Source organism: Protopterus annectens, chromosome 8.part0 (assembly GCF_019279795.1).
Source record: "Protopterus annectens isolate FY-2018-M chromosome 8.part0, PAN1.0, whole genome shotgun sequence".
NCBI lineage: Eukaryota > Metazoa > Chordata > Ceratodontiformes > Protopteridae > Protopterus > Protopterus annectens.
Window position 1 is genome coordinate 226,739,969 of NC_056741.1, and position 17,408 is coordinate 226,757,376.

General features: G+C 38.2%; 1 protein-coding gene across 1 annotated transcript in view; it reads right to left on the reverse strand.

Moving 5' to 3' along the window:
* Nucleotides 1–17,408, reverse strand: part of LOC122808718 (low affinity immunoglobulin epsilon Fc receptor-like) — a 288,004-nt gene that overhangs the window by 220,258 nt on the left and 50,338 nt on the right. The window contains exon 2 of the mRNA XM_044079710.1: nucleotides 11,527–11,646. Within this exon, the coding sequence (XP_043935645.1) occupies nucleotides 11,527–11,646 (120 nt within the window). The remainder of the gene's footprint in view (nucleotides 1–11,526; nucleotides 11,647–17,408) is intronic.

The following is a 17,408-nucleotide window of genomic DNA, read 5'->3' on the forward strand; positions in this document are numbered from 1 at the left end:
AAATGTAGGCAACTCACTAAACATGTCAAAAAGATCCATGACTGCAGTGATATTTGTTGATAGCAAGGGAGGAAGACAAATATACTCCCCTCCTCAGAAGGTGTCAACTCTATTCCCCCCAACCAGTCATCCTCTTCTATTCAAAACTCAGACTTAGTTATGTCACCTTTATGTAGACATGGCTGAAAACATTTCTTTTCTTTTTTTATTAATATATTTGCTATAGAACAACACAAACATGACAGTCTAGTATAAACACAATATTTCAAAACAAGATGTATCTTTATTTTCTAATCTAGTTACCAATACTTCAGACACATCATTAACATAAAACTGATATTTTTGATGCACTTAACCCAGCTATCATACATTTATCAAAGTCCATCTGACCTCTACATAAAGCTCATGTTCTGTTACCCAATGAGTTTAAGCAGAATTGTTGAAGCTTCTCCCATAGCTCAACCACAAATCACAAATTTGCAATAAACTTAAACTTCTTACCATTGAAATAGCACTGTAGATAAATTAGCTTTGGTCCTGTCACTGATAGAAAGTTTACAAACACATCATTATCCATTCCAATATTCTGCAGTTCACCAGCCTGTGCAATTAATCATGCTGCTTAGAGAATTCCTCTGATAAGTCACATAAGCTTTGAAGACAGTAAACTATCGTCAAACTGTTTCAGTTTACATAATAAACTAACTTCAGGGTGTTTATTATTTTAACTGCCTTTCTTGATCACTTCTTCTTGACCATTTGTCCCAGACTCCATTTTCCAGTGATGTATATTCTTGCATAGCAGCCATTGTTTCTGTGAACCTGAGAAGTTGTAAATCCATGTTAGAAGAGCACCAGGGAAAGTGCTGGACAAAATGTACGAAATTTTGTTTTCTCATTCTGTATCTCTTCATGGAGCCCAAAATGCATGCTCTTTGTCACTGACTATGTGCACTTTAATCATTACCTACTTTATATTGCTTGCCTAGTTGAGAAAGTCATGACAGTATCTGATCTTTCACCATGAAAGTCTCTGAATGTACTACTTTATGCACTGGCTGATTATCCAAGACAGGAACAAGAAACCTTTTGTTTTATCTCTGGCTAAACCTACATGCAATCCATTCCACCCAGACAGTTCCTCTGCCACAAAGAAAAACATGCAGCCCTGCTTTTTTTGCTTTGTTTTGTTTTTCTGGTGCATGGATAACTAATATATTTTCTGTCTGTCTCTATCCTCATGGTTCCATTACTTCTCTTTAAGAAGTTCTATTTCAGTGACACCAAAAAATTCAAAAGGTACAGTACCGGTGAAGCAATAATACAACCACTTTATTCAGCGACACAGCGAACAAATAATAAAGCACACCAAACCAAGCTATTGTATAAAAATCCAAGTGTGTGCAAAATGATTAAGTGCTTTCATCCACAGGATCGTGGACTTCATCAGAATCAATTAAACCCATTAAGTGATTCATTATATACACTTTTTGGCGCCAAAATTTCATTAACTTTTTTTAAAAAAACATATCTAATAAACTTATAAAAATGCATCACTTTAAAATTAAATTCAATGAATATAAGTAAATATATATATATTTATATATCTGTTGCTCAAAAAAATTTTTGTTATTAAATTATGCATTTAAATTAAATTAACTGTGCAAAGTTGCTCCTAATATCTATCCTATATGACATGTTATTCTAAAGCCATAACAGATAGTAATAATAGATAGTAATAGTAATAGTAATAACAGATAGTAATAAAAATACTAATACATAATATAAATATCAATACAATATTTTAATTAAAAAAAACCAAAGGTAGCAAACTTTCAGTTGTCTAAAATTTGTTCGCTGTGTCGCTGAATAAAGTGGTTGTATTATTGCTTCACCGGTACTGTACCTTTTGGATTATTTGGTGTCATAGTGGTTTGTGGATTTTATTTCCATTATTAAGTTCTATTTCAGATAATACATAGGCACCCCTCTCTTTTAATTCCTTTTTTTTTGCAACCCCACAATGCCTTTATCATGTGAATTCAAAGCATCTGTCATCTCTGCATCTCTCTCTTTGGCCTCTGCAATAAAATATTATCACATTTAGCAGTTACTCTGTGCATGCTTCTTTTAAATTCTGCCAGAAGTGTTTGACAAAGACTTTATCAGATATCCCTGCTGGTAATTCATTCTTGAAGCCTTTACCATGCACTGCTAACTTAATGCCATTTATAATATATTCTACATCCATTAACTATAACTCTAGCACTTTTTTCTTTAACTGACTTATCTGGTTTCTTCCATGCAACAGGCATCATTATTGTCATTGCTTCTTAATGTACATTACAAAATGCAGAAACCCCCCAAACCTTACTTCTTTAAGATATAAAAATCTGATATTCAATGGGATAGAGTCAGAAGCACAACTATTCTCTAGGTTGACATCACTGTAAGTTATATAAGTTGTCTTGAATCTGAATAAAATATTTTTTTCTCCCTACAGTTGACTATCAGTTGCCAACAGCAGATCCTCTTGCCTAATGTGTCTAATGGACTGGCCCTTGCCTTTCCTGGGCTCTACTTGATCCATGTCTAGAGTCAGTGAGGAGTCTGATGATACTGGTGCAACCTCATGCTATTCGGGAGTAGGTTTCACCTTCTGTCCTCTCAGCAGCCTGACGAGCTTTGCATTTGCAGCTCTTGGGGGAGTGTGCCTCAACTTCTGTCCTTGCAGCAGCCTGATAAGCTTTGCATTTGCTGTTCTTGGGGGAGTATGCCTCACCTTCTATCCTTGCAGCAGCATGAGAAGCTTTGCATTTGCTGCTGTTGGGGGAGTATGCCTTACCTTCTATCCCTGCAGCAGCCTGATGAGGCTTGCATTTGCAGCTCTTGGGGGAATATGCCTTACCTTCTGTCCCTGCAGCAGCCTGACGAGCTTTGCATTTGCTGTTCTTGGGGGAGTGTGCCTCACCTTCTGTCCCTGCAGCAGCCTGACGAGCTTTGCATTTGCTGCTCTTGGGGGAGTATGCCTCACCTTCTGTCTCTGTAGCAGCCTGATAATCTTTGCATTTGCTGCTCTTGGGGGAGTACGCCTTACCTTCTGTCTCTGTAGCAGCCTGATAATCTTTGCATTTGCTGCTCTTGGAAGATGTTTTCAAGCTTTCACTCATGTGCAACCTTTGGATTGAGCATTTCACCATTTATGCTGGGCAGAGCTCACCAAGCTAATATGCCCCTTTTTACAGAAAGCTTATGCTACCCCCTCCCCTAATATGGTGAGCTGACATTGGCTACTCACTCCCTGCATCAAAAAACGCCCCTCCACAGCCAGTTCTGAAACTGAACATGTGTTCCCTGGGGCACAGTAAGAGGTTCATACCTCTGCACCATGGAGATGCACTATTAATAAAGAATTTTTGTTATAAAAAAATAAAGTGCTGTGTATAATTCAGAGAAGGTTATATTATGCAGTATACTTTTCTTCACTGAAACAGATAGTGCTTGCATAACTGGGGTTACTAGTCTTTTCAAAGTCCATGACCTGAGTAGCACCCAGCCTAAAGAGTACACTAAATCCATGTAAATGAACTAGGCTGACAGAATGTAAAGATGACATGTAAATGATAAGCAGGGCAATCTCTTTCTTCTCTTTTATTTGCCTCTGTTGAGTAATGTAATATGCATGACTTTATATTACCATCCAGTTACCAAAAACATCCTTAGCTTTAAACCTTTTTTCAGTATCTGCTCATGCCATAACTTTGCCTTAGGTGAGTTTCTTCTATTCCTTGTTTGATCTCATCACATATATATACATTGGAACTTGAAGATGAGCAAGTTTAAATGACATGCTGAACATAACCTTAACACAGTTCAAGTAACAGCAGTACTGTGCTTTTCTGTTAAATTAGTATTTATGTTACTATTCAGATTCTTGAAATATTAGCAAAAAATTAACACAACAGAAAGATTTTCATTTTATATAACACAGTGTGATCTTTGTGTATTTAATTAACTGTGCTGATAAAGAAACTTACAACTAAACTGAATGCGTATGCAATATAAATCCAGACAGTAAGGCACTGATCCTTGTGAAAAAAAAATGAGAATTAGCAGTACAATTATCCAAAAGCTAAGAAATGAGCAGTCATTGGAAATATGTTTGTCACTAGTATTATTTTTTTTAACATCCTCTTCCTTGCAGGGGACATTCACTCTAACCCAGGACCCAACCCATCCTCAGACAACAATGCTCCACTCTCAAGCCACTCTGCCCCCCCCCCACACACACACACACACATAGGAACCTTAAACTATTTACAATCAACAGCCAAAGTCTCCAACAAAATATCTCTCTTCCAAGCATGGCTAAGCCACAACCAACTTGACGTTCTTGCCATCTCTGAGACACAGCTCAAATCCCACATCTCTGACTCTGTATTCTTACCCTTTGGATTTCAAGCTCTGAGATGTGACCGCTTAAACAGAAAAGGCAGAGGTGTTGCCTTAATCTACTCTAACCTTCTCACCATAATTCCTCTCCCAAATCCCATTCCTCAATTCAGTAATGCAGAACTAGTTGCAGGATTACTAAAAATGAATAAATCATAAAAGCCCCTGTATCATCGCCCTCTATATCCCACCTGGAAATAACACCTCAACCCTTGAAGATACACTCTTTTGGGCTTCAACTAAAATTAACCTTGAGATTTACATACTATGTGATGTAAAATATAGATTGGAACAAAATCAATAATCCCACACACTCCATATCTATCCATCTCTTCAACTTTACACAAGTAACTCATTCTATTACCAGACCCAACAAAATAAACCCCCCAGGATCCACTCTTGACTGGATCCTAGTTTCCCATCCAAACAAAATCACCTACTCTGGAAACATTCCTGACTTCATAGGTGACCATCTCCCAGCCTTCATCCATTGAGCTTCCTCCTCCTCCCTACATCAACATCGGCACATAATCACTCATAATCTCAGTAACTTTGACCCCAATACTTTCTCCAATTCCATCAAACAAATGAATTGGAACATTATAAAAACTCTTCCACTTGACAATGCCATTGACTATTTCAACTCCACCTTCTTAGGATTTTATTCCACAGGTATGCGACTGAATAGAATCCTTCATGATCAGGTGGGCAATGAAGAAGGTTCTCTAACCACTTTTAAGCGTGAGTGTCAAAAAAGAGCCACTGTCAACCAACCTCCCCAGGTCCTTGATAACCTCTTCTGTGCTTAGTGGATTGCCACCTATGTGACATATGGGTTTACATTTGGTCAAGGGGTAGTATATGGACTGCCTTTTCCTCATCAATGGCCTTGGTGACTGTTTCGAGATGTCTGGGAGGATACACTGTCTGTGGGTTGAGTGTTTTTTGTATCATTTTGGACTAATTCTGAGCATATCTGGGAGTTTCAAAAGTCTCTGTTTTATTTGGGATTGCCTGATCCATGCAGTCCTGGAGGTATTCATAGAAGGCATTGTCCCCATGTTTGTGAATGAGATGATGTATATTTTTTCCTCATCGTGGAACAGTGACTAGCTGTTCCATGGCATTTGAATTTATGAACTCCAGGAACCGTTGGGCTAGAAATACTCTAAACTTCCTAGTACCTTCAAGAACAAGAAGAATAAAAAACAAAACTGTCCCTTGGCTAACTAAAGACACCAAACACATTATGCATCAAAGAGACAAATCCTGGAAACTTTACCAAAAAAATAAACTCCCTGAAACCCTTCTTCAATATAATCAGCTCCGTAACCTTGCAAAAAAACAAATTATCAGAGACAAAAAATAGTATTACATTAAACTCCAGTCCAACCACACTAAATATCAAAGGCAATTCTGGAACTCAATAAACTCACTTCTCAACACAGGCACCAAAAACAATCTCCGACCAGACCCCAGCAAATCTGATCAAGAAATAGCCTCTTTATTCAACGCCTTCTTCATCAACTCAATAGCAGAACTAACCAAGACTTTTCTTAAAAATAACCCCCCTCTGCATTTTCCCTCATCTATATCCTCACCCCTGCCCACTGACCCCAACTCTCCCCCCATGTTCGAGCTCAAACCAGTCTCCACTAACTACATAAAAAGACTTTTCGCCAAACTTAAACCCTGCTCCAATGCCCCTGACAACATCCCATCCTTCTTCTTCAAGTCTGCTGCTGATGGAATCACACTCCCTATCAGCATCTTAATCAATAGATACATACAGGAATCCTATATCCCCAAATTATGGCATGCAGCCTTTATTCTACCTCTCCATAAAGGAGGCAAAAACAATAATAACTCACACTTCTGCCCCATAGCTCTCCTCTCCTCCAGTCTCCAAGATCCTAGAAAAATGTATTCACCTACAACATTCGCCTTTCCTAACTCAAAACCAACTTCTTACCCCAACCCAACATGGTTTTTGACCTGGGCATAGCACTATAATAGAACAACTCTCTTTCTTAGATACAGTCAACCAAGACCGTGACTCTGGGAAAATAGCATCAAATATTCTGTTAGACCTCTCTAAAGCTTTTGATACTGTTTCTCATACCCATCTTCTGAGCTATCTTTCAAATCTAAATCTTTCCCAAAACACACTATCCTGGTTTTCTAGTTACTTGTCTGATAGATCTCAGGCTGTAAAATAGAGAAAAGGCATCTCCTTTTCTACTCACCCCCACTGGAGTACCCCAGGGATCCATTCTGGGTCCAATGATGTTCAATATCTTTATCAATAATTTTCACTCTGCTTTCCCTAATGCCAAAGTCATACAATATGCAGATGACTCAACTTTAATCTGCTCTGCCACCAACCTCCCCGAACTTCTAATCAGGACCCGGACTGCCTTCTCAATCACTGAGTCCTGGATGCTCCAAAACCACCTTTCTCTCAGTGCTAACAAATCCAAAATACTACTATTCCCAACCTCAAAAATCTTCCCATATGACAAATCATCCTTCCAAGTCCTAAGCCAAAACAATTCACCTATTGAAGTCATTCCTTTCACTAAATTACTCAGTGTAACTATAGATTAACACCTAAAGTTCGATACCCACATTCAGCAAAATATCAAAAAAAACCCATCAACAACTGGGCATGCTATACAGAATAAATCACTTCCTCTCTCCTTCTACTAGACAAATTCTTGCCTCTACTTATCTCCTTCCCTCCCTAATGTATGGTGTTCCCTTATTAACCAATCTATCCTCCTCCATCTCTTCTAAACTTGAAAGTTGTTACAACAAAATTACTAAATTTGTCACGAAAGCCAAATATTCCTCCCATTATTGTAGTGCCCTTCACTCTCTGAACTGGTTAGAACTCCCCAAATACCTGGACTACATCCATCTCACTACAGCTCACTGGCTAATATTCATCCCCACCAAATGCCCCACACTCACTAACATCCTACCCCTATATACCCCAAATAGAACTCTCAGATCTGAACAACAAAACTTAGTCATTGCCCACAAACTTATTCGTTCCACTGGACAACTCCTCCTCTTTTTTTCTTTGGTCAAGAAATGGAATTCTCTCCCCTCCTCCCTAAGAACAATGCAGAACACTGACAACTTTAAAACTGAGCTTCACTCCTACCTCTTTTCTAAATTGAAATGCAACTTCATTCTCCCAATCTAGCTTTCTTACCTCCAGTGCATCTTGGCTTCTTATAAGCATGATAGCTTCTCAATGTTTGATAATTTCCACACAGTTTTTTGCACCCTGTAAATATTGTAAATAATTTTTCTCTTATACTCTGAAATGTACTCGTATTCTAAATCACATGATATTTTGGGTCTATATTATATAAGCAAACACACTGAATTGCAATGCTATATAATCGACCAACAATCCCCAAAAAATGTTGAACACACGGATCAGCGATTTTTTTCCCAGGGGAAAAAAAATCACTGATCTGAAAAAAAAAAATCAAAACAAAGTTGGGGGCTTCGCCCCACACCCCCCTACTTAAATATACCAACTCCGAGATCGCAACACAGTAGAGGAAAAGGCAAAGTTCTGAAAACGGCCCAGTGATTTTTTTTCCCTAGGAAAAAAAAAAATCACTTTTCTGTGCTTTCGGTATTTTGTCATTTTGCGTAATGACTTTTGACTATACAGCGTTCGCAATTCATTGTTTGCTAAAATAATATGGACCCGATATTTTTGTGCTATGTAAGTATTGTACATAATTTTCTTTGGTTTGCATTGCTATTTCTAGCTGCTTCTTTTTATTATACATTTCTCTTTCTTTAACTGTATTTTTACTGCAGAGCTTATCTCCCCGGGCCTCCACTGAAAATGGGCCCCCTGGGCTCAGTGGACTTCCCTTGTCATCAAACTGGAAATAAATAAATAAATAAATAAATAAATAAATAAGTAAATCTAATGAGTACTTTCGCTTGCATTTGTGGTCTTCATCAGATCACAGCTTCAGTATGAAATGCCTTACATCAGACTCATTAAGATTTGAAAAGCACACACAGAAAAAAAAAACACTTCTTCATGCTAAGACCAGCAAGAGGTCTAGTGAAAAATACTGTAACCAATACAGTGGCCTCAAATCAGATGGCAACTTGCAGTGCCATCAGCCAATGTAGATAAAGCTAACTCTGAATAATGTTTATACCAGACAAGCAAGATGGTGAAAACTAGGCATGCATGTGTGAATACGCTTTCATCCTACATGGGGAATGAACTTCTTCAAATCTGAGGGGAAATAAGACACGGCTGTTAGGAATAAAAATAAAAACACCAGCAAAATATAATATTATATGGCAGTTGGTAATTTTGCATTGTAAGTAACAACAACCCAAGGATCACAAACATCATGACAACAAACTTAAAAAAATGTACAGACAGATGCAATGTGGAAATAGAACAGGACTGCAAACATTCATGGATGTAAAGTCACAACTAAAGCTTGATCAGATGTGGCAGTAATAAAAAAGAGTGTCCGTAAACAGACAATGCTAAGTACAACAAATAATGCTTTTGCACAAAAGGAAATTAGGGGTACTATTAATATTTAGCATGGTGTTAATATTAAAACCTTCAGACTTGACTCTGATTACAACTCGTAGATATACTGCTGGAGAGCTGCAGCAAAGAACGCATTATAAAATGATCATTACAAAAGAAACAAACCAGGTGTCCAGTACATCTATGGTATATGGCTCATGTCTGCATATAGATTCATAGGTTCATAGGTAGGTACTAGGTTATCTGCCCGAAGGCATTTATAAACCTAGTCAGAATGTGTTTGCTTTCGCCAGCCCCTTAGATTAGTTACCTGTGCCTCTGTCCAGCAGAGCCACTGAAGTGATCCCCAGGGTAAACTTTCTGTTTCCCATCCACTCGTCAAGGTTTCTCTTGAAGAGTGTTAGCGAGGAGCTCTGCCTAATGTAGATTGGAATCTTGTTCCAAAGCATGGGAAGTCTCTGTGACAGGAATCTAGCCCTCCAGCACATCCTATTTATTGTTGTGGTGAGGTTTAGATCCCTAGAGCGTGTGGCTCGAGGGGGGGTTAGGTTTTCTTTAGGTGGAGCATGTCCATCAATTCCAGGTTGGACATGGCCTTGTATGTCAGGCAGAGATCACCTCTGAGTAGGCGGTATGCAACCAAGTACAGCTGGAGTTTCTTCAGTCGGGCTGCATACGGCATCTGTTTGAGGCCAGTGATCCTCTTGGTGAGGTACTTCTGTGGTCTTTCCAGCTATTGCAGGTGTCTTGTAAGGTATATCCCAAATGGGGTGTTGTACTCTATGATGGGTCTGATGAGTGATGAGTAGAGGGGCACAATGACCTCTTTTGATCTGGATGCAAACCCTTTTGTGATTAGGTGGGCCAAATATGAGTCATTTCAGTTACTTGCTGTTCTGCTTTAATAAAATAATATGAATTAGACAATGGATTTCACATCTGTGTGATTCCTTCATGCTTTTGGAGCATGTTGGCATTTCTTGAGTACCTGACACATTTGTTTTTCTGCAGTTCTCTTGGATGCACTTTATGTCCAATGCATTTTACTGCTGTAGCTGTTTTTTTTCTTCTTAAAAGAAATTTTCTTTATTTTGTATGACCTATTGGTGGAGTAGCAACTGCAACACCAACAATTCAGGTTAAAAATTCAGGTTATTCATACACTGGCAGACTGAAGTCACTGTCACTGTACTCAGTAGCATACAGACTACATAGAGGAGACTTGTGCCTGGCCTACAGAGCAACCTTGGATCCAAACCTAATGGAAATACTGCACATCCACAAGTCAAATGGGACAAGGGTTACCTGCTCCAAGGACCTTAACTTGGCCTGGAGAGAGAGATATGTTTGTCAGAGGTTGCCACTCCTCTGGAATAGGCTACCAGTTCACATCAAGTAAGGCCCCTCTATGACCCTGGTTAAGTGTAGCCTGGATGACTGAATGGGAAGCCATGAAATCCTGCTGGGAATTTCACCTATAACCTCCTAGATATGGGCAGTCATTGCTAACTAAGATCTCGAGTTTTGGCAAGATCCTTTATATTGGCTTTCTCTAGTATTATGTTGGGTACACAAGGCTAGGATTATAAAGACCTTCAGATCAATAACCTAGTAACTACCTATGAACCTAAAAAAAAAAAAAATTAACCAGCCAGAACCAAAGAGCAGGCTTTAAATGGGGGTTGGCAAACAGGCTTCAGTAGTCAGTGGCCTCTTCTGCTGTATTGGGCAGAGTAGTGGAAATAGGGTTGTGCAGAACAAAAATGTACTCTGGTGAAGACCAAATGCTATTGCTGCTTACAATGGGGCCATTCATGCTTTCAGTCAGCACACAACAGATAAATCTTGAAATCTAAGCCATACAAAAGGGCGAGAGAGGCTGGCACTACATTTCCTACAAACCTGCACACAACCCAATTTTGTAAAAGTATGGAATTCATTGACAATATCCACTCTGTCTTTGGATGCCTCTTTGGCCGATGGTACTTACTTTCCCAGCACTATGGGCGGTAATAACTAAGGAAGCTCCTGTGGTTAAATCTTTAGTCAGATAAGAAAAAAAAAAACAGTCTGTACTATGTAGCTGGTGCAGAATGTGTTATGTGTTCTGGATACCAATGGATACAGTACCTTTCTCCTTTTGTTGTTGTACAACCAAATTAAATTATAGATTGATATATTTTTTAAATGTCTGCGTGTCCACATGTATTATTATGTGTTTTGGTTTGTGTCTGTCAAAACTACTCCTTCTGCTATATTAAAACCTAGTTGATGTGAAATGCACCTTTACATTCATGGCTTGCTTCAGGTATGCATGCACACCAAGAAACTTAGCATTATCTTATCTATAGCTCCTTACATCTTGCAACACAAATATATGAATAACAGTACATTTTATACTAGATCAAGATACTAGAAGTGGTAGCAGCTGCTTGTAATTTGTCCTAATTTTGTACATGCAGTCTACAGCATACTTTTCATTTTACATTTTAATAAAAGTTACATTTGCCTAAACTTACACATCACTGCGATAGCTACAATTCCCATCAGTAGGATGACACAGAGAAGGAGAAAAGCTCCGACAATTAATCTGGTTCGCCAGGATATCTTTGCTGTATCAGAATCAAAACTGAAAATACCTTGGGCAAGGAAAAAAATAAATACAAAATTATCCAGATGTGATATTTGCTTATCAGTGGACAACTTATTTGTCAAAATTGTTCATTTATGTCAGAAACAAATGCAAACATCTTTACATAAAGTTTTTCAACCCCTTTCTCATAACAACAGGAACATGTCATTTCAAATACATTACATAAATATAGTACACTCTTATGCTGAATCTTTCTTCATTAAGCAATATAAAGGGAGAAAATTACACTGCTAATTACATTTGGAGTAATTTAACTTTTGATTTTAAACTGAAATTTGCTTCACTCCCTTTATAATGAGAAGTTGTTTCAGGTGCATATTGTATCACTCAATTTTTGTTGTCTTTAATATGATGTATTATATATAGATATTTCTTTAGGCATAATACATTTTCTGTGATGAGTAGCATAATATATTGATTTATGATTATAAATTGATTGATTATTATTATTTTTATTCATTTGTTAACCAGGTAAACCCACTAGGTATAATATTCTTTTCTGGGAAACCTTGGAGCACCTTTGGATAATCCACTAGGTATAATACCCTTTTCTGGGAAACCTGGGTGCACCTTTGGATAATCCACTAGGTATAATACCCTTTCTGGGAAACCCGGGAGCACCATTGGATAACCCACTAGGTATAATACCCTTTTCTGGGAAACCTGGAAGCACATTTGCATTAAGTGATTTGCTAAGAATCACACAGCAGGCAAATGGAAACTGAATGATTAAACCTTCAGCCACATGAAGCCACTTAGAAGCTCATAAAATAATCCATTGCACAAAACTATGTCAAACATTGACCATGTCTAACCTGGTATCTAAAGTGGACAGGCTACAATATCAGAATGATGTTAATCTAATATTATTGTATTGTGTACTTGACACAAAAAATATGTCATTGCTGAATATTCCAGCAATGCATACCTGTAAAATAAGTATTTCAAATGCTTTCTCCAAGTCCAAAAGACACATATAGACATTATCACTAAACACCCTCGATACCTCAGATATCTGTGCAAGAACAAAAAGCTAGCCCTCTGTTGAAGGGCAATGACAGAATCTGTACTGCTGCACTCAGATAGCAGGCTCAACTTTTCAGCACCATGACATATGCATTCACAGGAAGGTTGGAGAGTTTGATACCTCTGTAATTAGAAAATAAGTGTCTGATAATAGACTGGCAAGTTTTCTCTAAATTCTCAGTAACAACAGTAGAATATTAAACATTACGAAACCATAAAGTGCCTGTGCCCAGTCACTAAATATTGAGCATGCGGGACATTTGAGAGTGCATGTGTGTGCGTGCTCGAGCGCACACACACACACACACACACACACACACACACACACACACACACACACACACACACACACACACACACACGCATGCAGTCAAACATCTATTCCCAACCTTAACCACCTTTTAACACTAACCCCCAGACACTCACATATACACACTCACTAGAATGTCAAAACTTTTAGTATGTCTGGAGGATTTGGAATTCCTACATAGTCAAACTTCCCATGCTCATCAACTCTCTCTTAAGCCTGCTGGTAGATTATGCTCAATCATTAAGAAACATCCACCTGGTTATAAAGGTAATCACAAGTTCTGTTCTGAAAATTTTTGGAATGTATTCTTTGATTGTCTTTTAACCTGAAACACTTTTCATTTTTGTATTATATCTCCTTAATTTATTATCTGTTGTATATATTGTGAATGATATGGGCAATGTATAGTTGTATATAGTTTTTGTTGATGTTTGTACAGTGTTCTTCTGTGGTTTGTTTTGTTTGTCTATAAGATAATAAAATAAAAAGATTTTCAAACAAAAAAACAAAAAAAAAACAAACAAAAAAAAAAATCAAAAACAAACCTTCACTCTGAAAGCAGCAAAACTATTAAACAATGCATTGAAATTAAAAAAATAAAAAAAAACCAAAACAAACAAAAAAAAAAGAAACATCCACCTGGGACATGAGAATCACTAACTCAATTTGCCAGTCCAGGGTACTGTCTCAATCATCCACATAGCAGTGAAAAGGCATGATAGGTATACCATATCTATTGTTTCCAGTGCCTTTGACATTTTGGTGCAAGATTCATCTACTCTCTCAGATGTGTCAAAACAGAGAGTATTTAGTTGCTGCAGAGACCTCATCTCTCAAAGTGGATCCAGTTCCACAGTCTGCCTCTTACACTGCCTCATCAGAGTAAGACATGTGCACTGGATTCAGGAGTCTCAAAGTGTTCCTTACAACTCACCTCAGTGCCCATCGTTGAGGTCAGTGTTTTTCTAACCCTGTTGAGAAAAGCCTGGAGAACATACGACATTTTACTCCAGAGTCATAGGATAGTTTTCCAGAATCACTTTCAAACAAGCCATCAAAAGACCTTCTCCACTGACTGAGAAAGCTCATCATACCCCTTCAACTTATGGCCTTTGCTTTAGCAAATGTAGTAGCTGCTCTTTCCTGTCTTATCAGTATCTCTTAATAAAATCCATGCAACCTTTTACTAGCATTGCATGGAAGATTAATGTACTTATCACAAAGCATATTCCCACCTCTGGTATCCACAAGGGGGTTGCAGAGTCACTGCTATAAAAAGTGCTGATCAAAATTTTGTCAAGAACCGTTCAGACTTCATCCCACCTTCTAGCCCATATAAAACAGAGACACTTTTTTAGTTGTGGATGTTGAATTAATTTCCCATAAAACACTTGCTAGATATTTTCAGGATACCTTCAGTAAATGTTTGGGTTTCTTGGATCGGTCCAATAGCAACCCATGAAGTCTGACCAACCAACTAACAAATGGTAATCTCTCTTCATCTGTGTATCCAGAATCTACAATCACAAGTCTGAAGTGCCTCCAAAGTCATTCATTGATCATTGTCCAAAGAAATTCTGCCATTTAGCATGTGTATGAGAATCCTTGTGTTCAGATGTCTGTTTGAAATCACACTGAAGTTTGAAAATAATTCACTACCCATGCACAAAATGGGTAAAATGTTACTCCTAATCATACTCCTTCAACTTTCCCCATCTTTCCTCTAGGGAGAATGACATTATAAAGGGGAAGGGGTGTGGAAAACCCTTGTTCCCTGTCACGGGATCATGACGTTTTTGTGGCAGAGCAATTTGAATGTTCATAGGTTAGTACTTGGCTAACTGCCCTTGCAAGCCATTGTAAGCCTAGCCAATTATCCCTTGTGAGACTCAAACCCTGCACCTTGTGTTTGTAAGGCAAACACCTTAACCATTAGACCACTCTCCCAACCTTCTTGCGATGTTTAGTGCTATGGAACATATATTTCCTTTAAGAACATCATTGGCAAACTGATCAGCAGGGAGAAGCCTAAATAAAAGTAATCCAGAATGCCGTGAGTGATATTTCAGATAAATAATCTTAGAACCACACAGGTAACAGAGGTTGCTGGGACACACCCCTGATATAGGAGAGGTGTTAGCCAACATGTATCTGATGGTCAGGTGATCCATGTAGCCTAGTTAGAGTCAGCATGAAAAATCTGTGTATAGCTAATGTGTACTCAGTGATCCATGCGACTCAGGTGTGATGCCAGTCAAGTGGCAAGCAGGATGAGGATAGATTAAGATAAGACTATGTTCTGTCAATGAAAACTGGCTTTTGAGACATGGAATGCCCCCACCACCACCACACTGTTGGGGAGTGTCCCTAACCCTGTGCAGAGAGCTGTAAAGTACAAACTAGATTAATGGCCTTATTGACACCTAAGTACCATTAGATGGTCTTTATTAGATCACTGTTTCAGTGGCCATAACTATACAGGATGTGCCCTGCCAAGGATCAGACTTCTATCCAGTCTTCAAGTTTTTGTCTCCTTCTTGCACCTTGTATATCCACACTTATAGGTTTATAGGTTTATAGAGTAGTACTAGGCTAACTGCCCTTGCAAGCCATTTTAAGCCAAGCCAATTATCCCTTGTGAGACTCAAACCCTGCACCTTGTGTTTATAAGGCAAACACCTTAACCATTCGGCCACCCTCCCAACCCTCTTTAGAATGAGGGTATGTGCTGATATAACAGCCATTAAATAAATCAGAGTTTTCTTGCCCAAAAGGGAAAGCTAAAGCCTGAAGCTCTATAACAATTAGGTCATATCAGACAGTATTGTCTTTCAGGAAGGCAAAGATAAAGCATGGTACCCCACCCTGGCCAAGGAAACAGCAGGAAAAAAGAGGAAAGCAGGAATGTGCTAATACTATGATAGTGATCTATTTAAACATCTACTGTCATGATAAGTTGATTTACAAAATTCTACTATTTTTTATTAGACCACCTTTGCAGTAGCTGTAACTATATGGGAGAATTGCCATAACGTGGGAAGAGATGGATGGAGAAGAATCAGAATCTAGAAGCTCTTGAGGCATGGCTTATGCACATCAAGGTCAGGCTCTGGAGACTGTAGTGCTTCATAAAGGGAATCGCAGAAGACCAATGAACCACCTCTAGGATAAACCTAGAGTCCATCCCTTTCCAAAGGAGGCTCAGAAGTAACCACAAATCTACTAGAGTGAAAAGTGACTTTCTGAGGTGGGCCGTCTTTATGGTGACTTTATTAAAAGTGAATAGCCCGACAGCAACCTAGATACGGTTTGTTAAGAACTGTCTGTTCTTCATTTTTTTATGCTATTCTTCTATTGACTAAAGTCATGTGATACCTTTTTTTAGAAAGGGAAATACACTAACTTTGCTGTGACTAGCTTGCAGTAACAAGATTAATTTGGATACAGTATGCTTCTATATCTTAAATATGTTGAGCATCCAGACAATTAATTTAAATCAATTAATTACTTAATTAATTAATTAATCCTACTCCTACCCCTACTCCAGGCACCTGAATTTCAGCTTTGAATGTATTCTGTTTTACTTGAGTGTATAATTCTGAACAAACCTAATAATCTGTTTTAATCTATTTTACTATTCCTACTCTTCTACAAGACAAATGTCAACCCCTTAACCTTAACATTTGCTTCTAGAACTATTGTATTACTAAACTGTGTACCCATGATTCTTTTCATGAAGTTTCTACAATTGTTAACCTACAGAAATAATGTATATTAATGTTTTAATTGATGGTTTTTTTTTGTCATTTCATTTATTCTTTGTAATATTGTCACTTAGCATAGTCTGGAGTTTATCTCCCTGGGCCTCTACTGAAAATGGACATGTATCCAGTTGGACTAGCCTGGTCAACAAATGTAAAATAAAAATAAATAAAATAAATAAAAATAAATCCTAATGACATCAGTTTAGCAATCTGGCTGTTGATCTTAAACAAAACTACTCCTCCCCTCAATGACTGTCTTGCTAGACCTCAGGCTTGTTTTACCCTTTATATACCCTTTATGTACCTGTGTAAACCTGTCTGGGCCTTCATTGACTTAACGCATCTTGATAGTAAACTGAGTAACTAAATAAGACAAAAAGTTAGTCTTTTCCTTGACTAGGACGTATTATCTTGCCATCAGTTTCTTTGCAACAGATTGCTTTAGTTGAGCGTAGTTTGCAGATGCATGGTGTTATTTATTTATTGTGAAAGTCCAACTTGGAACGAAGTCAAGAGGAGGCCAGGGGAGAAACTCTCCAGATGCATGTCTTTGAAACTTGGGAGGAAACCGGAGTACCAGGAAAAAACCCACACAAACACAGGGAGGACATGCAGACTCCACCCAGAAAACAGTCAAGCCAAGAAATG